Below are 24,550 nucleotides of genomic sequence, written 5' to 3'. Positions count from 1 at the left end.
CTCTCTGTGGACTCAGCCATTGGCCGAGCAGGCCAGGCCAGGGCTATTTTTATTTATTTCCCTCAGACTTCTCGGGGATTCCCTATTGGAGCTTTGTGATTGGCTGTGAGATTAATCTGGCTAAGGTGGAGATGAACCGATCTCCTCCTCCCCTCAGCCCCCCCCCCCCCCCCCGTGGAGTGCACATAACGCTGTGTTGAGATCACACCACTCTAGCACCCCGACAACCTGTGTCAGAACAGCTGAATTGACTCCTACAGGTGTTGTGAGCAGATATGCATCAGCAGCATCTGTTGTGCCTGGAAATTAAGCTGTTTTGATATCCACACTTACGCCGCACAAAATGTAGAAAGACGTTTCTGACGGAGATGTTGCCGTTTGCTGATTAAGAAGAGGATCCGTGGCTTCATCCTTCATCAAGCCTAATCCTGTGGAATATCTGTCCTTGTACTTTGAACACATTATCTTAAAGTTTTTACCAAAGACTGTCCAGAAGCATATGGCATCAAATGTGTGGCCACGTGCTTACCCCAACGACGTCGGCACCATTGAGGCATCTTTACATTCGATACACACTTGACTTTGAATTTAGTAAACTAGTAAATTTCAAGTACCTGCACACAAACTTGGGTGCACCCAAAATGTTTCAGCGAGCCTTTTGTTGCTGCAGTAAAGCATTTTAAGTGTTACCTTTTTTTTTTTGTTGGTTCCCGTACACATTGTTAATCTGTTTCTTCAGTCTTATTTCAGTCTAAATAAACCAACATTTTGATGATTTTAGACTGCTTTATTAGGCACAGTAAATGCATCACGTTTCTTTGTTTTAAGACTAAAGTAAACGTGCATTTGAGAAGTTTTTGCTTATTTTGGTAAATAAAAAGAAGGATTTTTGTTGGGGAAAATACACTTTATCGTTCAAACTAGGTTATTAATATGTTTCACAAAGAAATTGTATTGGCATTTGGATTATAAATATTGAAATGGTACGTAGCCCTGATTAGCAGCTAATTTCAGTCATTGGTTGATTGATGAACACAACAGATATTGGGGAATACGTAATATGTGTTGGGTCCGTCTAATCTTAAATTTGCATCCCATCTAGCAAAGAAGCATGTTTTCTAAATTACCTGACAGGATCTACAGGTTTAATTTCGATGGAGTAAAAGCATTTATTTTTGTAAGCACCTGCAGCGATTTGTAGAGCCGCATTTGTTTTTAATGTGCCTCAGAACGCGTTTGAATCCGGATCCAGTGGGCTACTTTAGTAGCGTTCGCTACAGAGCCAGCCAGACATCACCTCATCCGGAGCACAGACGGGTCTGTTTGAGCCAGGTGCTTTGAAAGCCAGCGTCTGTTAGGCCGCCGCCGAGGTGGGAATAAAGGAGTACAGGAGGCTCAGCGCATGCTGCAAGGCGCAGGTAGGAAAGCAGCACTCGGCTTGAGAAAAGGGCCGTGGATAATGGGTGGAGGAGGGAGGGAAAAGGCAGCCATAGTGGAACTAGCTGAGCAGGTTGAGCTGGTTCCTGGCTCCAGGACACAAATGCAGTTTAACTGCTGAGTATTTAGCACTCTGTCAGTTCCCCGGAGCTGCTGTTGTCTTCATAGAAACCTCTTTCCACTTTGCAGTTATGTAGCTGATGCTAATCTAGAAGCAACTTAAAGTGAGTACTGCACAACGAGCAATAGTCTGTGGAGTCTTATGATTAACCACAATAATGTCATTTCTAGGAAAGGAAATGATTAAAGAGCCGAGAGGAAGGAGAGAGGAGACTTTTTTTTGTGTACTTTTCGCTTTCAAATGTGTCACATTATCGACGGAGTCTTTAATGAATAACCGTAGTTGCTGATTGAAGAGGCACTCCGCCAATTTCACACATGAATGAATTTACTCTTCAGGAGGAGTTCAGATTCAGAAGACAGAAGCAATTCATTTGTAGCTTTACCCCCAGTCCATAGACACCGCTTCAAAACTCACAGGCCACCCAACACATCAACATACACGTGTCCGAGTAGCGGTAAATATAATACACTATTTCTCTATACTTAAAAAATAACCAGTTTATATGTAGCAGCATGGTACAAAGGCTGCGTTAAAAACTGGAGGTGTGGAGTTTGTAACGTGAGCATTAAGAAGAAAGGAAGAGTTTGGTGAAAGAAACTCTAAAAGTTGCATTTTGGGAAATGTAGGATCCTGTGTTGGTGGAGACTGACTCTTACATTTTCACCATTCTTTTTGAAATCTGTCCGTTATGGAAGTGCAATACTTAATCGCTTGAGATGAAATATTCTTCATGTTGGCAACACCAATGTGGTACCGCTCACTCGATACAGTGAATCCAGTGTAGAGAGTTATATTATATTTTGGTATGAAAAGCTGGCTTATACAACCGGCCCACCTCCTCCATTGTGTCTTCAGCAGACGTAAAGCAGTCTTTTGCTGTCACCGTCCGGCTTTCATACTTCCTGGAAGTGACACTTCCTCTCCATGTCAACCCGACCACCACCAACGTCCCTCCCACCTTCCCTCTCCTTTTGTACACCCTTTTCTCCACTGTGGGGCTAATTCCACTCAGAACCGCCCACTGGTTGTGATGCTCCTGGTTCCTGATGTGTCTGAATGTGCTCCAGACAGACCGACAGAGAGAGAGAGGTCACATGTTGTCCACACACTCACGCCCCGAGTTTGTTTTTCCGTCTCCCGTCCTCATGTTCATCTTGCCTTTTTGTAAATAAGAGGCTTCATCTGGAGTGGTTTTATCTTTTCAGGGTTTACGTTGTGTACTTTAAAGTAACCAATGTATATTTTCCTTAAAACAATGTCCTAATGGAGTAGACTCGGTACCTTTTTATTGACTTTAAATGAACAACTTGAGTATAATATATGGTAGATAAGAGGTATTTTTAATGATGAAAGGCATACATTCATGCTTCGTAGTTTCCCCACCTCTTTTAAATGTACCAGTAGATCCGTAGACCCCACCCTCGCCTGAATCCAGTCTCATCCAGAGTGCATTTGCAAAGCTAAGGGACCACCCACATCACAACAACCCCCCTTTAATGACCTTTAATGTTATGAGCCAAGCCTCCTGATCTGGAACCGAGGGATCTTCCAGTCTTGGTGCTGATCAACTCTGAGTCCCCCCCCCCCCACCCCCATTCCCTGCTCAGCCCAGCCCAGCTCTGCTCTCCTGCTGCAGCTAAGCTTGTTTTTGCGACATAGCTCTGGAGCAATCAGCCTGACAAGGCCGGCCCACTTTTCTCCCTCTCTCCTACCCAGCCCAACCCCCTCCGTGCCTTTCTCAATATTACACTCTGTTTTTTTTTTTTGCTGCATTTCTCTCCTTTTTTTATATATATATATATATATTTCACACTCTGCCTCTTTCTCTCGTTCCTCTTTCTGCCTATATTCTCGTTTTCTCTTTCCATCGCCTCCTCCTCCCCTCCTCCTCCCCTCCTCCTCCTCCTCCTCCTCTTCCCTTCCTCGTTCTCTCTCCTCTCAGTAAATCAGCTTTCATAACGCTGTGCAGCGCAGCCTTGTTTTGCGAAGCCTCTGATGCTGACGCCATTCAGAGTCCGGGGCCAGTTTCCTGTTGCTATTCTGGGGCCCTTGCTTCCTGTGTGTACATGTCTTATTCAGATTCCAGGGTTGTCTCTCACTCGCTCGCTCTCACCCCCTCCCTCCCTTCTCCCAGCTCGTCTGTTTCTCTCCCCTGCTCCCTCTCTGTCTCACCCTTTTCTTTCCTCTATGTGATTTTTAATTAATGTACTTGAGAAAATTCAATCTGCTGACAGAGTGTGTTGTTTTGCATTTGCGTCAGTGAATTGTTTCTCAGCCTTTCTGAAACCCATGCCCTGTTTTGCTCTTGTGAGCTCACACACACACACACACACAGACAGACAGACAGACAGACAGACAGACAGACAGACAGACACACAGAGAGAGAGAGAACACTCTCCCTCTCCCTTTTGCTCTCTCCACACACACACACACACACACACACACACACACACACACACACACACACACACACACACACTCTCCCATGCCCCTCCCCTCTGCCTCCATTTCTGCTGGGCTGAGCTAGTTTTGCAGCACAAAGACTGTGGCTGACTGCAGCACTGTTTGTCCTCTGCTTTCTCTCCGGCTCTCGCTGGAACGAGCTGCTGAGCCTGGATGGATGAAACCGGGCCCCACAATGAAATTAACTCTCACTCTATGAAATAACCTCTATATTATTATTATTATCCCCCTCCTCCTCTCCCCAGTTAATTCCCTGCTGGTGTCGGTTGCTTTGGTAGCGCCCCCTAGACGTTCTGTGTATGTATGTGTGTGTGTGTGTGACAGTAGGAGGGGAGGGGCGTCGATGCTCTGGAAAGCAAGCAGGCAGACAGGCTGTAGGGGTCTGGACCCCCCCCCCCCCACACACACACACCTCACCCCTCACCCTCCGTATCCCCGCACCCCTCACCTCGGGCCGGGCAGCTGCCTGCCTCACTTGGGCATCTGTGCGCTGCCCTGGGACTCCCTGCTACTATTGTGATCTCTACAAAAGGCCCCCCCCCGACCCACACACACACACACACACCATCTCCCCCATCATTCACAGCAATCAGACGCCCCCCCCCCCCCCCACCCACCCTCCTCCCCCTCCATCACCTCCCTTCCATCTACTGCGTGTTAGTTACACACAGACTGCTGCAGTGTTTGTGTGCCTCGCACACCCCCTTTTTTCTATCACCCCCACAGAGAAGCGCAATTAGGCAAATGTGGAGCGTTTAAAAAAGAACTCCCTACGTATTGATTAAGATTCATCGTTGGCCTTTATTTTCTTTTTCTTTGCCCGTATCACACAGGAATGTTAAAGCAGAACAGTATTGATCAGTGTCAAATGAATTGTGTTTTCCATGCCGGAGCATTACAAGACTCTTTTTCAGAATTAGGCCGGTTCACTCTTTTATCTTTCTGTCTCTGTTATTATCCTCCCCACGTGGCTGCTGGTGACAAAGTAGCAGTGTAATGCTGATCTCTGGGGAGCTGGAGGGTTGCTCGTCTGTGGAGGTAGTAGACATGGTGTCTGTGGCACGGATACTCCAGACAAGATATCTAACCCCAGCAGGGTGCTCCCAGGCTCTGAGCAGTGGGTCACCCCGCGGGCCCGCTCACTATCCACGCCTGCATTTAGGAGAAATGAGATAACAGAACTGGGAGATGTTGATGTCATCCGCTGAGTAGTTCTTTCAGCCATCTGCTCATCGGCTCGTGTTTACGTCACCGTGTGGAGTGGCTTCAGAGATGATGGTGCACCTATAGGTTTCTGTGTATGGAGAGTTTCTTGTGAAGCCCTGTAATGGCTGCTGCTGCTGCTGTATGAGGTAGGGGCCTGCCTTGCTTCTCCTCCTTTCTCCGGTTCTTTCCCTCATAGTGGGATGGGAGTGCCCCCTTATGGTTGAGCTCAGCCCTGCAAAACCTCGAGCTGGGGCTGGAGCTGCCTCCCTCCGAGCCGTCGATGGACTTCCCAGAAGCTCCTTGTAGCTCGGTGCGGCCCCCGGCTGCAGGTGGGACCCTTTTGGGCCGTCGGCTGAGGCGTTGGCAACACCCACCTGTCACTCGTCTTGTCCGACACCTGCGCATTTCCTGCTGTCGACCCACGGCACTGCAGCATGGAGTCACTCACTACGGGCGTTTTCATAGACTAGAAGCCTACGTTTTATTTTGTCTGAGTGCCTTACGGTATTTATCTCACCTGTGCTCTGGAGATAGAAGTGCTCTGGAGATGATATGCTTCTGAGGCTCCGTTAAGTCAAGTCAGCATGTTCAGAGGCTGTGAGAACGAGAACAGAAACCCCTTTAACTGTGCGCGGAAAATATCACTTGATCTTCGGCTTTAAAGGGAAGAGATGGCTTTTTCCCATGACCCTGTTTCGGATATCAAAAGCCCACTTTGCCCTCGAGTGAGTGGTGAACGTGCAGCGCCGGAGTGTTTTTCGGTGTCAAGGCCGTCTGCATGTAAACATAAACATCAGGGACTCCAGAGAAGACCGCAAAGAAGTTCAAGATTCTGCTGGTTTGTGTTTGTCCACTCTCTGTGTTGGCGTGTGTGTGTGTGTGTCAGTTCTCCACAGTGCATGAGGCCTGGAGGCTGAGTGTGTAATTAAAGCGGTGGTGGAAGGGGGGGGAGAGAGAGGACACGGCTTTGGTGCGTCTGCGTTCCCTGTAACAATGACAGGCTGCTTCTTTTGTAGAAGCTGACTGCACCGTGACCCTGCCAGGCACGCAGAGAGAGAGAGAGGGAGGGAGAGAGAGAAGGGGGGAGGGACTGTGTCTGCTCTAATGTGTCAACCACGTGGATCACAGTAACCATAGCAGCTCTTGAGATGCAGCCATTTCTTCCCCTTCTCCCCCCCCCCCCCCCCCCCCCCCTCCCTCCTCTCTTTTCCTCAGCTATCACCTCGCCACAGAGGATATGCGAGCATGTGTGCAAGCCAGTCGGGAGTGAGTGAGCTTTTTCTTTTCTTTTCTTTCTTCCCGCCTGTATATGTTGTGTGTTTAGCATCTGGAGGCCTGAGAATACGGGAAGCCTGCCAACCAGGCGGTGAGGTCTGAGAATGACAGAGGAGAGTGGGTCAGGGAGAGTGTGTGACTGAGGGATGAACTCTGCCCACCCACCCCCACCCCCCAACACACACACACACACACACACACACACACACACACACACACACACACACACACACACACCTCTCCCTCCTTACCACCACCACCACCAGATCTAGTTACACTACTGGCCAGTGTCACACATTCCAGATACATCTCATTATCTCAGGGCTTCCACACAACCTCTCTCTCGCTCTCTTCTTCCTCCACTTTCTCATAACCTACAAAAAATAAAATAGAAAAAAGGGCTGGCTTGGCAGACTAATGGCTCTGGTTGGGCTTGATTGATTCAGTGAAGTAATCTGCAAATGGAATACATTAGGACGGCGGAGAGCAGATGACTCAGACAGGCTCACTCAGAGGAGCAGTGGAGAGTATGGAAATGATGAAACACTTTCTGCCCTTTTCCCCACATTCATGAACAATAACGCAACAATATTTGCATTAGAAGATATGCTTTTGAAATAGGTTATTTTTTAAATTGAATTTTAAACTGCACTTTGTGAAAAATGGTATCTTTTTGCCTCTCTTCCACCCTCAGACGTTGTGAACACTGTTCTGCAGTTCTCGGCTCTGAAGTTCCATGTTAGGCAGTGCTGGGAAAAACACAAAATGGCTGCCATAGAGAGGAGCTTGAAGCTCCACAGAAAGAACTGCATCTCTCTCCTCTCCACAACACGGCTCACATATCTTCCCCCCACTTTTCCTGCATGTAGAAAGACGGTGACTTCTTCTCATGTTATTAACTGATTGGTGTGGATAATACCGCCGTACAGCCGTCCCCCGTCCTCATAAACCATCACACTCACAACTTGGCGAAAGCCACCGTCCCTCAACTCCTCCTCACGCCTCATCCGTGTCCTCTTCATCATCTAGCCTTCTAATAATGAGCGAGTTCAATAGCAGAGCCACACAGCATCAGTATCAACCAACCTCTCCCCCCTCCTCCTTTCCTCTCTCCTCCTCCTCCCGCTGTCCAGCTTGTGCAGTCAGCAGAACAGGCTGGTGCTGTGCAGTATTGAGCCGGGAAAAATCAATGACTGCAGAGTGGGAGTAGGGTGTGTGTGTGTGTGTGTGTGTGTGTGTGTGTGTGTGTGTGTGTGTGTGTGTGTGTGTGTGTGTGTGTGTGTGTGTGTGTGTGTGTGTGTGTGTGTGTGTGTGTGTGTGTGTGTGTGAGATGCTTCTGCCTATGCAGGCTGAGAGACCAGAGCTGTCAGATATTTACATAATGGTAAAGAGCTCGCCCTCTATGCTGCATGGCGGGTGAATGTTTCCGTAGATTTGCATTCGATTTTTATTTTTTATTTTGTAATTATGTATGTATATATATATATATATATATATATATTTATTTATTTATTTTTTGAAATACCTGACTTGGAGTTTTTTCTCTAAGACATAAAATAACATTTTTTAGAACAGGAACTTAAATGTACCGTCGATTGAGTCTGAATCTATTATCCAACCAAATCCCTTCATGAATACTTTGACTCAAGATGCTCCCCCACTGTTGATAAGAACTGAGATATCCTATTGATAGCAGTCTCCCCAAAGACGGCCATATTAAATCTTTTTGTCTACAATTGGCAAGATAAAGATTTATATCAGAAGCTGTCTCGTCAAAGAATAAATACACAGGACTACATATTTGAGGAAAGTTTGTATGCCAGTTTTTGATACTCGATACATCAAAGCGCACCACATAAAGAATTAAATTTGCTGAGGGGCGTGCGCGAAAGGAGCGAATTTATCTTTTCCGTCTCAAGAGCTGCCACTCCCATGCAGGGAATCGCACACTTTGAAATATTGCTGTCGAAATGTTTTCCCCTTTGACTTGGCACTGATCTACTGTGCGCGTGGATCCCTTCACCTTCAGTTTCTCTTGAATTACTCTGTAGCCGTTGCGATATTTGTGGAGCTAATGTAGCGTATTCTGTATGTTCTCCCTCCGGCCCGGATGTCAAAGTCAGTCACCACTCATGTTCACCTGTGGCTTCCCTGTGTCCCTCTCAACAAATGGGTCGGATTGTGTTGTCATTGCAATCGGACCGCGCTCCGGTTCACTCTGAATCGGCGGTCTTGGACCGGTTGTTTTGGTTCACACCAGACTGCGATCACGGCGTTCATAGCTGCCCTTAAAGGCAGCCTTGTTAATACTTCCCTTTGTCCCTCTTTCTGTCTTGTGAGCGACGCGTGCATGTTTTGTGCAGCCGTCCACAGTGGCCTTCCGCCGAGGGGCGACTCCCCGGGGCGCAACCCCCCCGGGGAATTGACCCCTAACCTTTTTGCGGTCTGGGTCAGGGAGGTGGTTGTTGTGTGGAGGCACGGCTCTGTGCAGTGATCTCTGAAGCTTCGAGTGTGGCAGCTGAGGTGGTCATTGTAGCGGCTCGCCCAGGGCCTTCATACTGAGCCCCGTGTCAGATGACCAGTCTTGTGATGTCTGATGGGTCGGGTGGTGCTGGTTGGGACGAGGAGGAGGAGGGTGTGTGTGTGTGTGTGTGTGTGTTGGTCATCTGACGATGCTGGCTGCTGGAAAAAGGATCCCACCGTGGTTGTTTAAGCGAGGAATGTCGTGCTGTTTGATCTCTGCTCTCTACTCCAGAGCATTACGATGTCGCTGCTCCCTCAGAGCGGCTCTGCCTTGTTCTGAACCCTTTTTCTTAAACGTGCCAAAATGAATTGGGTATCCGCCAATAAAACGCTCAAAGAGTGTGATTCTTAAACACAAAGCCCTCACGGTGAGTTCTGCGTAGATTTGTTGATACAGGTCAGAAAGGCCTTTTGGTTTGTGCAGTCACCCAAAAGAGAGGAAGAGATGGGAGGGAGGGCAGAGGGAACAGGGTGGGGGGATTCTGAATCAGCGTTCTCCTCCTGTCACTCCCTCTGGGATTCCTCCATCAGGTCACGTCCCAAAAATAGCAACGGGCGCTGTTTCAAGTGCAAAACCGCCGGCTTCGGGGCTGCAGCCAGTCTGCGAGTGTGAGATTTCTATGGGAATAGTTGGCCACCTTCCAATGAGTGCTTTTTGTTTTTTTTTCTTTCCCCTCCTCCTCCTCCCTCCCGATTTTTTTTTTTTCCCTTTCTCCGATGTGACTGGCAGATGAGCTTGCATTTCTGACGAGCACATGGGCTCCACGTGAGTGGCCAGTGTGTAAACATTCACCTTTCCCAACAAACATAATCACCGCCGGCTGCCTTCCTACCTTCCTACCTTCTCTGCTGTCTTTGCTGTCTTTGTGTCACAGCCAGCGAGGCTCAATAACATCACCACATGGCACCGGAGTCTGTGCCCAGCACCAATTATTTCAACTGCCTCCCGAGATCACTTGCTTCAAATACATTTTTTTCTTCTTTTTCTCCCCACTTTTTCTTTGCAAGCAACACAAACACAGCTCTGCTCGCCAAGATGGATCATTATCAGCATTATGGGAGTGAAAAAAAAGCAGTCACTGTACCTGAAAGTGTGTTTGTGCCATAATAGAGCTGGCAGCCTTATATAAGAGATTAGAATATGCACCCCGGTGAAGGTAAAGATTAACACGTCAGTGGCCATTTGGATTTCCACGCGCTTCATTTTGACTTTGACGTGACTCTGAAATAAAATGCTCACACCCGCCTCGTTCAAGTAGCATGAAAAATGCCGATTATGATTCACATTCCCTCAAATGCATCACTTTTCAAATTGTTGAAATTGTGCTTAAAATCGCATTTGAATTAGCTGCCATGAGTTGATTTGAAGTGAGTGAATTAGTTGTTAAAAAACAGATGATTAGTAATAAAAGGAGAGTCTTAGGCTTCAGCTAATATTAGCCATATTTTAATACTGTCACTTCCATGTTTGTTTTTAAAGTCCACTGTCAAACGATGAGACTTTCCTGTGAAAACCTTCACTAACCCAAAGTGTTCCTCTTGTCTCAGGATCTGTCCGGCTCCATCGACGACCTGCCCACCGGTACAGAGGGGGCCCTGAGCCCCGGCGTCAGCACCTCAGGGGTCTCCAGCAGTCAGGGGGAGCAGAGCAATCCTGCCCAGTCGCCCTTCTCACCGCACACTTCGCCCCACTTGCCGGGCATACGCGGGCCCTCGCCATCACCTGTGGGTTCCCCCGCCAGCGTCACCCCGTCCCGCACCGGCCCTCTGTCCCCTGCTGCTGTGCCAGGTAAAGACAAAAAACACTTGCTGAAGTACAAAATATATACGATTGAACTGGTCTCTTTCTGACCGCAATATAACGAGCATAGAGGAAGGGTGTTATGTTCATGCAGAACCAAGATGTATTGCAGACACAAACATGTATTATACCATTCTATAAGGAAATGAAACATAACTGCAAAAGTAAACATGACAAAGAACATAGAAAAGGGGGTCTGAAAGCAGACGTTGGGTTTGCAAAATCACAAGACCAGGACTGTTAAAGAACAAATGTAGATCATTTACAGGATTATACCAAAAGTAAGCAACATGCAGTGTGAAATAATGGAATGCATGCTGTATGCTAAGGGTGCTATACGTGAAATCCTGCCTGCAATAAAAAACTAGCGAACTAGCGGTGTTAATTTCATTAATTAAGGAAAACTTTTGTTTGTCAACAACCTTTTTCTTTTTCTATGACTAAGACGGGAAGATGATGAGACGGCACCGACTAAGCTGGAACTGTGACGATATCAAATGCAACATCGTTGACAAACAAAATGTAGTTTGAAAAGCAAAAACTTTGCCAAAATCTCTCCATCTGGTCACCTTACACCTCTCTTCACATTTCTCTGTCTCTCTCTCTCTCGGTCTGAAACACACACTCACACACACACACACACGTGGATGGGGCCTGTGTTGTGTTCAGTTGGTTGATTAACGCATATTTTAACATGTTGGGCGGTGCAGATCAGGTCTCATGGAGGACTTCATCATCCACCCGGTATTTTTCATCAGATGATGACGAGATGAAGTCTTCTGTGAAATCAGTTATACTGAAGTGACGGTAGTAAAGTACTGGTTTGGGTTTAGAGTAGATTGCCTGACATGTTAAATATAGAGACTGAATCATAAAATAGCTGACAAAGTTATGAGTGAAATGATTTTGTCTAAAAGTAATTTAAAATGTAACGACTTTTCTTCCTCTTTGAGTTGTCGACGAAAACTACTAAATCTGAAATGGCTGCCAAAAATTGACGCTGCTAACCAGGAAAACATGAAGCCCGTTTTTCATTTAGAGAGTTTTGGATGCTGTGAAACATCCAGCGAACGAACAGCCGACAGATTTAGAGATTTAATTCAACACACTTGCTCGCTCACAAATACAGCGAATCCCATTTGTAATTCATGAAGTGACTTGCCAGATGGGAACATTTTCTCCTAACATGATGCTAGTAAACCATCCAGACGGCACGGAAGCAGAAGCTACGATGCCACCAACAACTCATGGTGGAGAGCAGTTTAACAGGCAGCCAACAGGACACCGTCTTAGTCGTCTTTGTTTTTATATTATTGTATTTTATTGGCCCTTCTGATGGCCAATATTGTGAAGTTTACAGGCAGAGACTGATCATAACTAAGGCAATCGGATTTCTTTCCCCGAGTTGCTGAGCCCTTGTGTTGTTGCCGTCCTGCAGGCAATCAGATGCCTCCGCGGCCGCCCAGCGTCCAGTCGGACACCATCATGCACACTTCCATGAACCAGTCCGCCATGGGCCAGGAAAGGGGTGAGTGTTGAGATGCTTACGGAGGAGCCTTTTTTTATAAATAGCACCGAACCACTCCTCTGCTCAGAGGCAGAAGAAATGTGCAAGAATGTGTGCCCAGCAGCTCGTAGGTGTGTCTGATTGCATTTGTATGCATTCCGTCCTCCTGTAAACACTGCCCCGGGCTGCATCTTTAAATGAGAATGTGCCTAAAGTCGAGTGAGGGTAACTGGAGATGGACACACTGTACCTCTGTGTCTGTGAGGAAGTAAAGACCTAGGTTCTTCACACAGAGACTTGTTTTAAAGGGAAAATTCGGCAACTTTTGTAGATTGTAAATATATATTGATTGAAAAAGCTAATTTCTCCCGCTCACGGGGCCATGCTGGCAGTACCAGGATGTACCAGAATCCATTGCGCAGCCGGGAAACGGGACACAGGAAACGTCTGTTGGTTTTGAGGAGCAGTTTTGTTATATATATATTAATATTAACTTTTAATTTGAGCGAGTCCCCAAGTCTCCTCTCTCTCAGCAAGTAAGTTTACCAACGACTTGCAGATTCATTTAATGACACGGTCCATTTTCCTCATATCTTTCATGTTCATATAAAGTATATTTCAATCCAAGGCGGATTGCGGACTCCTCGGTGAAACCAATCAATCGTCCCCGTGGTCAGTAGTCATGCTCCAGCTATTGAGCGCATTGATTTGACGTGACGCCGGGACTTCTCCTCCTTCGAGAGATCTGAGCTGACATCATTTGTAGTTCTTCCTCGCCTCCACTTACATCACTGTCATGTCAAATGACGATGCTGGATGCAGGAAGAACAACCGATCTTGCAGCCACGTACTCGGCCTTCTGGGTCAATATTACACGCGACGAAGGATTTATTGCTTCAGTCGGCTACATTCACCATTAGCACTGACTCAACATCCACGTAAAAAGCGCTGAACTTTCCCTTTTCGGTGAGGTGTTGTGCGAATGATGAATTGTGTATCTGATGAGGCTCTCTGCCAATCCTCCCCAGTGTACATGCGTAACCCTCAGATGCCTCCCTACGGGTCCCCTGGTCAACCTGGCTCCGCCTTATCTCCACGCCAGTCTTCGGGAGGCCAGATGCATGCTGGGATGGGACCATATCCCCAGAACAACTCCATGGGGAACTACGGGCCTCAGGGGGGGCAGTATGGTCCACAAGGTGAGGCCTCAGTGTAGAAGTGTTAGCGGTGTTGCTTTAACAGACCCGCTTCACTGTTTTTTTTTTCAATCTTAAAGATATTATGAATGAGTACAGTTGTCGTCCTGGGGCCATCAGTTTCGGAGATAGCCCAGATTAAAAAAATAAAGTTTTGGCTTTGAAGTTTCCTCTCATTTCATATACTTATGAAATTCTATCACTTCACTTTGAAGTCTCGGATGGGTTCTGTCGGCTTTGAAGAAGTTCTTCTCTGAGTCATAGCAGCGATCAGCGAGGCTTCATCAGGCTGCTTGTCAGAACAGGCAGCGCAGAAGGTACATTTAGAGCCGGCCTGCTGAAACTCTTTATGTTGTCAGAGAGCGCAGAGTAGAAGTCCTCACACGGTTCATAAACACAGAAGGATGGCATGGATCGATGGTTGTGAGAACCAGTCTAAAATCTACATTCCTTTCTTATTTGTGACCCCCACCAGGTTACCCCAGGCAGCCCGGCTACACGGGGATGCCCAATGCCAACTACCCCACCGGTCCCGGCATGAGTGGCGCCATGAACCCCATGCCCGGTCAGGGCAGCGGGGCCCCGTATGGTAGCATCCCGCCTGGCAGAATAGGCCCGGGGCAGATGGGTGCTCGGCCCTTCGGTCCCGCAATGGCCCCAAACATGGCCGGCATGCCTCCTCAGGTGGCTTCTGGGATGTGTCCCCCTCCGGCCATGAACAGGAAGGAGGGCGGCGGCCCCTCCATGCAACACGGGCCCACAAACTCTATACACAACAGGTGGGTGCTTACAGCTACTGGCTGCATTCGTGTCTCAGTGAGACACAAGGGAGCAGTTAAATGTCAAGGGGTCGGAAAAACGATGCATTGCGTGAAGACCCTCGAACCTGAAGAGGTTTTTTTTAGCTGAATTTATGTGTGTGTCCTTTCTTGTATGAGCTGTTTTTGTGACCAAGAAAAAAATGATTGGCTCTTCCCACGTGCAAGCCGGTCCGCTGTGTGTTGCGGTGCCCGAGTGTGCCGCAGAGTTGATGGCAGTCGACCAAACACTTATCTATGAGGGAAGTGGAAGAAGTGGATAGAGTGAGAAAGCATTCTCTGAGATCAGTGAATCACATCTTTCCCCTGCAAAGATGCCAGCTCAGCCTACAGAGAGACACTCGTGGGCCGGGCAATTGCTGGTGTCATATGACGTCAATTGATGTTTTCCTACAAAATAAGCAAAACGCAGCGAACGCAAGTTAAGGAAAATGCATAGATGTGTTGCAGGATCACAGACAGGATGATTATTATGATCTTTCTTGGAGTTTCTTTGGGTCGGCTGATTGTGTCTCTCCTTTCCAAAGTATTCCCTCTAAACAAGCATTCTCTTTTCTAGGCCTCCTGGCTACTCTAACATGTCCCCGGGCATGATGGGAACTGGCTCTCCATACGGCCCGGGCATGAACAGCATGCACGGTATGATGAACCAGGCAGGGCCTGGGCCTTACCCAATGGGAGCAAATATGGCCAACAACACTCCTGGTGAGTAAAAAGCTCCACTGAGCCCTGATCAAGTGGTGTACTGTGCCCAAGGTAGGCTGGGATAGACTGGTAATCTTTTTGTTTTTCCCCTCCTCCTATTACCATCTTTTTAGGAATGGCTCCCAGTTCCCAGGAGTTTGGCGTGGAAAAAATGAACCCTACCCAGAAGATAAACAACAAAGTGGAGGGTACTCCCAAGCCTGAACCCAAAAAGGTAGAGTTGTAAATCCATGCGATAACATTTTTAAAGCTCATTAGAAGCTTATTTTCCCCCCCAATTTCACGATATCCTCCCATCATCTGTCCTGTAGAAGTCGAGCTCCTCCACCATCACTAACGAGAAGATCACTCGTCTGTACGAGCTCGGTCCAGAGCCAGAGAGGAAGATGTGGGTGGATCGGTTCCTGGCCTTCGCCGAGGAGAAGGCCATGGGCATGACCAACCTGCCCGCAGTCGGACGCAAGCCTCTCGATCTCTTCAGGCTCTACGTGTGCGTCAAAGAGATCGGCGGCCTCACCCAGGTATGCCCCGGGCTTCACCTGCATTTGATCGGGGATATCGCAGATTAAAAACAGACGGCACTGTAATGTTGTGTGCAGCTTTCTGAGCCTACTGCTTCCTCGTGTCGCCAACCAGGTGAACAAGAACAAGAAGTGGAGGGAGCTGGCCACCAACCTGAACGTGGGCACGTCGAGCAGCGCAGCCAGTTCACTCAAGAAACAGTACATCCAGTGTTTGTACGCCTTCGAGTGCAAGATTGAGCGCGGCGAGGACCCGCCCGCAGACTTCTTCAACACGGACACCAAAAAGAACCAGCCCAAGGTCCAGCCTCCCAGCCCAGGTGAGCCCACCCCCTCTGAGTTTAATCACACGAATGGATGAAAGCGTCTTTAATTTTGTTTCCCTCTATCCCTTGGGTGCAGTGTGGTTTCCTTGCAATTCATCACATCCTCATTGCTCTACTTGCCTCGCATCACCTGCCCTATAAACTACTGTACTTTATTGTGTCCTATTAATTGCGGTGTTAAAAGCCGATCTCAGACCGTCATTTGTCATCTTCTGTATGGGGCTGCCAACCACCCATAAATCAATGGCATTTTGGCGTATATTGGAGGAGTTGTAAATGGCAGCGGTGTAGCTGTAAGTCACAGAAGTGCGCCGCATCCTCTGGACAGTTCCACGAACACATCTCTTGGGGGGGGGGGGCTCTTTGGCATTTGCACAGGACATGATGAAAAAGGCTAGTCCTTTCAGACTTACCCCGTTGTCTTTTTGTGTGAACAGTGATTCCACCAGCATGCCAAATCTTTCAATGAACTCTGAATGGTGGGTAAAAGTCAGTGTGAGTATACTGGCAGTCAGTCAGAGGTTAAGAGGGGGGTGGGGGGGGGGGCGGGGTCACGTGACAATGTGTTGCCGGGAAGCTGTTTGTTTTGGGAGGGACTCCGGTTTGAGCTGCCAGGAGCGACCACGTGCTGCTCCAGTCTGGCCCGAGAACCCGCGCTGTCAGACGCGGGGGCACTGAGTCAGCGCCGGGGTGTTGTTACAGGAGACATCAGGGTGCTTGTCAGCTGGCATCAGCCCTCCAGTTAGTACGAAGGAAGCGCTAAGGAAGCGGCGGTGAGGGGCGGGAGGTGATTTGGCGATAGCGGTGCTCCGTCAGCGGCTTGTCCTTGCGGCCCGGGGCTACAAAGGCAAGGCACCGCTCCCTGGAGATTAGTACTGAGCCAGAAATGATGAATGGGGGGGAAGAGGCTTGAGTGTGTATGTGTGTGCGTAGAAGTCATGCATCTCTCTCTCTCTCTCTCTCTCTCTCTATCTCTATCTCTATCTCTCTATATATATATATATATATATCTATATATATATATCTCTATATATACCATGCTATTTTTTCCCTCCTCATGAGATCCTCCCCCTCCCCTTTCCTCCCTTCATCTTTAGTAGAGGGAAATCCCTGCCCGGAGGGGGAGGGGGGAGCCGGCTAATGTGTGTGTGAGAGAGCGTGAGAGGCGAGAGGGTGATGTGAGAAAATGTGAATAAATTTGACCTGCCGGTGACCCGTGCGTGTGCGTGCCAGTTTAATGAATGGGAACCTGTGAGTCATCAGACTGGCGTGCTAATAGTGAGAAGTCCTGAGCTGAAGTTAAGGATGAGCACTACTATGTCACACACACACAATACAAACAATCACTCACTCTCATGCACACTTACACTACTTGCTGTCTCGTGTCTCTACAGGTCAGGGAGTAATCTGTCAGTCGGGGTTTAGATCATTGTTTCCTAGAGACTCTGAGCCCGGTGGTGGTTGAGGAGGAGGGCGATGGAAGCTGCGATGCGGGGGGGGGGGGGGGGGCGGGCGGGGGGGGGAGTGCTGTGATGAGCTGGAAAATTCAACATTTTCGCTGGCTGTGCACTCAAAAGCCAGCCAACTTGACACAAACTGTTTCCCTCCGTGCAGTGCTGAAGAATTTCTTAATGGGATTTAGGATTGCCAAAAAGCAGCATGTGTTCCTGAAAGCCCCCAGCAGTGCTGAGCCTATCCACAACACTATCCCACCACACGATCGACTATCAACTCTCGCTTTTATTCCTGCAGTGAAGGGAGGAGGAGGGCATGTTCTTTGAATTCTTTGGAGTCTTTGGATTCTCCACCCAGAGGACTTTTGTCGTTTACAAGCACTCAGTGTGTGTGTGTGTGTGTGTATTGTTGTTTTGCAGCTGGTTCTGGATCCCTGCAAGGACCCCAGACTCCTCAGTCCACCAGTAGTTCCATGGCAGAAGGTGGAGACCTGAAGCCCCCAACCCCAGCCTCCACCCCTCACACGCAAATGCCTCCAATGCCTGGCGTCAGGTACGAGTTAGACGCAACGATATCACGTTTTCTATGATGTCAGCAGTATCAGGATTAATCACAATAAAATGAAAGTGATCCCTGTGGTGGAGTTGGATCATTGCAGCAGGAGATGGAGTACAACAAACAGGAAAAAGTTATGTAATGTTAAGATACACACACACAACCAACCAGCCTGTGGTGTAGAAAATGATTGTTTAACTGATGTATTTAAATGACTGCAGTAAAACATGGAAACACTCTATAAAATATGAAATATAGTATTATGAATGTCCCCTAAAAAACATGTATGATAAGTTTTGAATGCTCTGATATAGATATTGCAACACAGGTTAGATAGTTATAGACTCCCGGTAGCTATCATTTCTTAAAATTGTCAATAGGTGCAATAATCCCCCCCCCCCCCCCCCAAAAAGAAAACAAAGCAAAAAGAAATAGAATCAATATTTCAATAACACGCCTTCTTCCCTCCAGTAGGAGTAGCGTTAATCTGCAGGACCCCTTTGCGGATGGCGTGGACCCAGCGTTTTCCAGAAGGAACGCCATGACTCCCAATTCACAGGGCTACCAGCCTGGGATGGGTGGCCCCGAGATGATTGCTCGAATGGGTCCCTACGAGTCCAACAAGGACCCCTTCGGTGGCATGAGGAAAGGTGAGCGACAGCCGAACCAGCGAATCGGACGCTGCAGGAGTTCTGTCCGTTCTAAAACTTACAGCCATCTTTTGTTTCTTCAAGCTGGAGAGCAGTTCATGCAGCCAGGTCCCAACAGTGGGATGGGAGAGCAGTATAACAGAGGTCCGCCAGGCCCCATGGGTAACATGCAGATGGGCCAGAGGCAACCGTACCCTTACGGATACGACAGGAGGTAAACAAACTGCGTCATTCTCCCCGTGCTCTGCACAATTTTATAATCGTATAAATCTGTAAAACATTAATAAAGAGCTCGACGAGACTGGGATCAGGCCTGTGCTATTTCACTGTCCTTTTGTATACAAGTCTTTGATGAGTGCTGTTTGTTGTGTTCACAGACAGGAGCCAGGCATGGGCCCTGACGGCAGTATGGGACCAGGAGCTCCTCAGCCCAACATGATGCCTTCTGGTGCCGACACAGGGATGTACTCGCCCAGCCGCCCTCCACCACAGCAACGGTCAGTACCTAATCAGTGCCACGATTGGTCTGTATTCAAGGAGAAATTTGGTTGTTCCAAGGAATTTTGCCAGTGTGATCATTTTTGAATGACTGAAGGATTGGACTGTCTGGATATACTGAAAAGTGAATTGTAATGGTGTGAACTTTTGTTATTGTTTTCAGGCATGAATCTTATACCAATCAGTACCCTGGCCAAGGAGCTCCCCCTGGTGGCCCATACCCAAATCAGCAGCCAGGAATGTATCCACAGCAGCAACCGGTAAGAACATTTTGTTCGCCATTTGCGGTGCTCTTATTGCAACTTTCTTTTATATATATATATATGCGTTAAAGGAACAATTATCTCTAGGTGCCGGTATGCTAAGGAAGAGATGCAAGCCATGGTTTTGTTATAATTGTTAATGCTGAATTTTGTCTTCTGACAGAACTACAAGCGTCCTGTGGATGGAGGGTATGGCCCTCCTGCCAAGCGCCATGAGGGAGAAATCTATAATGTCCCCTACAGTGGTCAGCAGCAGCCAGGACCCCAGCCCTCGGGACCCCAGGGCCAACAAGACATGTATAACCAGTATAATGCATATCCTGGAGGGGACCGCAGACCACCAGGCCCACAGAACCAGTTCCCTTTTCCCTTTGGCCGGGATAGAGTGCCGTCATCTGCAGGCCCTAACTCCCAGTCTCCAATGCCTCCCCAAATGATGTCAAGCCCCATGCCTTCGGGTCCCGATGGCCCCCAGGGCCCAATGTGGCAGGGTCGCAATGAGATGGGCTACCCTAACTATCCCAACAGACAGGGACCTCCTGTACCAGGCCAGGGCCCCGGCTACCACGGCATGAACCGCTCAGAGGAGATGATGCCATCAGACCAACGCATGAACCACGATGGCCAGTGGCCCGGCCACGTCAACCAGCGGCAGCCGCCGTTCGGCCCCGGTGGTTCTGGACCTCCCATGACCAGACCCCTGCCATCCACCTACCAGACGTCCCAGAACCACATTCCTCAGGTGTCGAGCCCAACGCCAATGCCCCGGCCCATGGAAAGCAGGACGTCACCCAGCAAGTCCCCCTACATGCATCCGGGGATTAAGGTGCAGAAAGCTGGACCCCCGGTACCCGCCTCCCACATCGGCCATGCCCCAGTGCAGCAACCCATGATCAGGCGAGATGTGGCCTTCCCTCCTGGCTCCGTGGAGGCCTCCCCACCCCATCTCAAACCTCGCAGACGGCTCACCATGAAAGACATCGGTACAGAACCTTTATTTCATGCCTCTCAGTATTTTCAATAGAGAAGCACATGTACTAAACAAAGTGCTTTAGTGACTGCAGTTAAATGTAAGTAGTAGAACAAGGTGATAAATGCTAATCCTGATGGTACAGATCAGTGAACCTCTTCCTTTCGTTCCCAGCTGTAATAACTGATCACGATCAAGTTGTCTTGTATTCATTCAGTTTTTGTCCTTCTTTACAGGCACTCCTGAGGCTTGGAGAGTCATGATGTCACTAAAGTCAGGCTTACTAGCGGAGAGCACCTGGGCCTTGGACACCATTAACATTTTACTGTATGATGACAATAGCATTACTACTTTTAACTTATGCCAGGTAAGCTCCACGAACTGCCATCTGTTAAATTTGCACGAACAGCACATGACTTGTCTTCTCACATTGTATGTGGATCGTTTTGATGACCCTTGTTCTTTGGTTTCTCAGCTGCCTGGTTTCCTGGAGCTGGTGGTGGAGTACTTCAGACGCTGCCTCATCGAGATCTTTGGCATCTTAAAGGAGTACGAAGTGGGAGACCCCGGCCAGCGCACCCTCATAGACCCCAACGCGGCTGAGGATCCTGATGATGACATCCTCATGCCCGAGGGCGAGGGCATGGACGTGGACGAAGAGGACGAGGAGGATGAGGAGGTAGAGGAAGCTAAGGCCAATCCTGACACCCCCTCACTGGTCCAGGTGAAACAGGAGGAGGAGAGCTCACACAAACAAACGTCTTCAGAGGACGAGGATGAGGAGAAGGAAAGGGAGTCCTCTACCAAGGAACCCAATACCTCTACCTCAGGGTCCTCCCAGGATCCCAACCTCCACTCGGAAAAGCCCAAGCAGGCTAGCAAGTTTGATAAACTCCCCATCAAGGTGGTGCGGAAGAAGAATCCCTTCCTGGTGAACCACTCGTCCAAGCTTGGGCAGCGGCAGAGCTTTGACAGCGGCCTGACACACTGGAGCATTGGTGGCGGTGACACTACCGAGCACATTCAGACACACTTCGAGAGCCGGATGGACCTTCTCAAGCAGCGGAAACGCAAGCCAACGGCAACCGAGAGCCGCAAGAAGGTCCAGGGGACTGAGACTGTGACGGAAAACCCGGAGAAATCCAAGTCCAATGGGGAGAATAAACCTCGGCTGCAGCTGCCAGAGTCTTCTGAACCCCAGAAGTCTCCAGTGGAGAAGACCCCTCCTCCTCTTCCCATTGGCGCACCAGTCACTGCCACGATCGACGATGTACTATCCGCCCGCCCAGGGTCGGTCACAGAGGAAGTGGTTCGCGGAGGCGCGGCAGAGCAGAAAGAGAACGGCAAGTACCTGTTCAGCATCAACCCGGACCTGCAGAGCCGACGCAACATCAAGATCCTGGAGGACGAGCCTCACAGCAAGGACGAGACGCCGCTCAGCACCCTGTCGGACTGGCAGGACTCGCTAGCTCGGCGCTGCATCTGCGTTTCCAACATAGTGCGCAGCCTCTCATTCGTTCCCAGTAACGACCTGGAGATGTCCAAACACCCGGGCCTCCTGCTGCTGTTGGGCCGCCTGGTGCTGCTCCACCACAGGCACCCCGAACGCAAACAGGCCCCGGTCACCTATGAGAAGGAGGAAGAGGAAGACGAGGGCGTTAGCTGCGAGAGAGACGAGTGGTGGTGGGACTGCCTCGAGGTGCTGAGGGAGAACTGCCTCGTCACTCTGGCGAACATCTCGGGCCAGCTGGACCTTTCTATCTATCCGGAGAGTATATGCCTGCCGCTGCTGGATGGCCTGCTCCACTGGGCGGTCTGCCCCTCAGCGGAGGCCCTGGACCCCTTCCCCACGCTGGGGCCCCACAGCTCGCTTTCCCCCCAGAGACTGGTCCTCGAGACCCTCAGCAAGCTCAGCATCCAGGACAACAACGTCGACCTCATACTGGCAACGCCGCCGTTCAGCCGCTTGGAGAAGCTGTACGGCTCGCTGGTGCGCTTGGTCGGCGAACGCAAAGTAGCCGTTTGCCGAGAAATGGCCGTTGTGCTGTTGGCCAACTTGGCCCAGGGCGACGGCCTAGCGGCGCGGTCCATCGCTGTGCAGAAAGGCAGCGTGGGTAACCTGTTGGGCTTCCTGGAGGACAGCCTAGCTGCCACACAGTACCAGCAGAGCCAGAGCTCCCTGCTACAAATGCAGGGAGGACCTCAGTTTGAGCCCACCAGCGTGGACATGATGCGGCGGGCGGCCCGGGCCCTGCACGCGCTGGCTAAGGTGGAGGAGAACCACTCGGAGTTCACGTTGTACGAGTCGCGGCTACTGGACATCTCGGTGTCCCCACTTATGAACTCTCTGGTGTCCCAAGTGATCTGTGACGTACTGTTTCTGATCGGCCAGTCATGACAGCCGTGGGGAGGTTTCAGCTCTGCCTCTGTCCGTTCCCTCTCACCCTCACCCCTTTTCTTTGTGTGCGTGCGTGTGTCTGTTGCGTGTGAGTGAAAAGAGCAAAAAACTGACTGTCCTCTTCTATTTTTATTTTTTTTTCGTTTTTTATTTTTTTTATTTATGCAAAATCACCTCGGATTCCACTGTCTTTCTACCCCTGCTTCTCACTAAAGGAAGGAATATCATGAAGTAGCTGTGGATTTTAAAAACCGTCTAAAATGGAAAGATACTGACATAGAAGAGCAGATCGGGACCCAGGCTTAGGACAGACTGTGCTGCCCTGCGGAAAAGGACTTGTTTTTTAATGAAAAGAAAAATCTCCAGAAAAAAGAAGAAACTGTAACCAAAGTTGCTGTCTCGTTTACAGTGAGTTTGGGGGATACATGTGCTCGCTTTTCTCCCTCGGGGAGGGGGGGGGGGGTGGGGGGGACGGCAGGGGGAAGAGGACACGGACTAAACAATATTATGGTTCATGTTTGGAGGCTACATAGACTCACGGACTGTGGTGTGGTATACTTGCTGTAACTTTGGATGCTATATACTCAGCCCCACAGGAACCACATTATTGGCTGTGAACAGACAATTGTCATGGGAGGCCTGTGCAGTAGATTGTAGGACTTTTTTTCTGTACTGTACACCTTAAAAACTGTAAACATACTGTAATAATACTGTTTCACACTGAGATACGCTGGCTTGGCAGCAAACTGTAGTTTTTAAAAACAGTTTTAGTTAATGTCGAGAGAGAAAACGGCTTTCCCCCCAAAGTATGGTGAACCTACAACACCCCGACCTCTTCTCTTTGTCCCTTGATTGTATGACTTGACCCTTATATTAAAAAGTCACCTCTTTAGGACTGGTCCTCAACTCTAGATGCAGTCCAAGCTGTAGTGTATATATGATGTTGTACATTACACTTCTTTCTCTCTCTCTCTCTCTCTCTCTCTCTCTCTCTCTCTTTCTCAACTCCTGTTGCTCTTCACCATTTTTAATCTTTGACGATTACAAGATATCTCCACCCCCCCCCCCCCCCCCCCCCCCCCCCCCGCATCAAGTACGCCACGTGATGACTTGACGCCCACCCTCTCCGTTACTTTAGGCGCCCCACCCTGCTCGTATCGCTCTCCGGGGGTGTTCAGCTGCTGTCCAACGCCACCCCCCCCCCCCCCCCCCCCCCCAAACAAACACACAAGTTTCAGTTTGTCTCCGGTCCGGGTGTAGAGAATATAACGAAGAATCATGTCTGCGGTTCCATTTGAGCTCCTTCATAAATGACAAACTAGACCTTGATGAAGAAACCATTTTAAATTTTTGTTTATTTTGTTTATTTTAATTTTTTTTCCAGTGATGCGGATTCTGCATATTTGTATTTCAGATGATGTAGCTAAAAACTTGATGTAAATTCCTCTTTTTTCCTTTTTTTGGCTTAATGAATATCATTTATTCAGTATGAAATCTTTATACTATATGTTCCACGTGTTAAGAATAAATGTACATTAAATCTTCGTAAGACGTTTGCTGTGCATTTCTTTTTCCTTATTATTATTATTACCCTCATACAACGTTGAGTCAGCATGTTGCTTCTGGCGCTGTGGATTTTTGACTCAATTCAATTTATTTTGTGTCGCCCAAAATCACAAATTTGCCTCACAGGGCTTTTACAATGGTTTAAATGTGTAAATACCCCGTCAGAGAGCACACTTTGACTCCCACACTTGATAAAATCTCTTCTGTGACAAATGATGTCACTGGTACAGGTGATGTAATGCAAAAAAAAAACATTCCCCCGTTCCAAAATATGTTATTTTATTATGACTCCA

The 24,550-nt window shown here is 48.8% G+C and overlaps 1 protein-coding gene across 5 annotated transcripts in view; it reads left to right on the top strand.

The window, feature by feature from the left end:
* The window catches only part of arid1ab (AT-rich interactive domain 1Ab), a 47,018-nt gene extending 22,771 nt beyond the window's left edge, over positions 1-24,247 (top strand). For 3 of the 5 annotated variants that reach the window (XM_076075369.1, XM_076075372.1, XM_076075373.1), the window contains 16 exons: positions 10,577-10,817; positions 12,268-12,357; positions 13,365-13,535; positions 14,008-14,311; positions 14,910-15,055; positions 15,169-15,269; positions 15,367-15,576; positions 15,692-15,896; positions 17,777-17,909; positions 18,384-18,562; positions 18,647-18,776; positions 18,940-19,059; positions 19,224-19,320; positions 19,487-20,306; positions 20,530-20,660; positions 20,769-24,247. In XM_076075369.1, coding sequence (XP_075931484.1) covers positions 10,577-10,817; positions 12,268-12,357; positions 13,365-13,535; positions 14,008-14,311; positions 14,910-15,055; positions 15,169-15,269; positions 15,367-15,576; positions 15,692-15,896; positions 17,777-17,909; positions 18,384-18,562; positions 18,647-18,776; positions 18,940-19,059; positions 19,224-19,320; positions 19,487-20,306; positions 20,530-20,660; positions 20,769-22,691 — 5,001 coding nt within the window. In that variant the 3' untranslated portion in view covers positions 22,692-24,247. The remainder of the gene's footprint in view (positions 1-10,576; positions 10,818-12,267; positions 12,358-13,364; positions 13,536-14,007; positions 14,312-14,909; positions 15,056-15,168; positions 15,270-15,366; positions 15,577-15,691; positions 15,897-17,776; positions 17,910-18,383; positions 18,563-18,646; positions 18,777-18,939; positions 19,060-19,223; positions 19,321-19,486; positions 20,307-20,529; positions 20,661-20,768) is intronic. The other 2 variants (XM_076075370.1, XM_076075371.1) reach the window with 2 other exon arrangements.
* Positions 24,248-24,550: the final 303 nt, after the last annotated feature.

The sequence above is a fragment of the Anarhichas minor genome, unplaced genomic scaffold, assembly GCF_050575085.1.
Source record: "Anarhichas minor isolate MPS153535 unplaced genomic scaffold, ASM5057508v1 ptg000051l, whole genome shotgun sequence".
In the NCBI taxonomy this organism is placed as follows: domain Eukaryota; kingdom Metazoa; phylum Chordata; class Actinopteri; order Perciformes; family Anarhichadidae; genus Anarhichas; species Anarhichas minor.
Note: the sequence above shows the minus strand (reverse complement) of the source record. Positions and strands in the feature narration are given on the sequence as shown.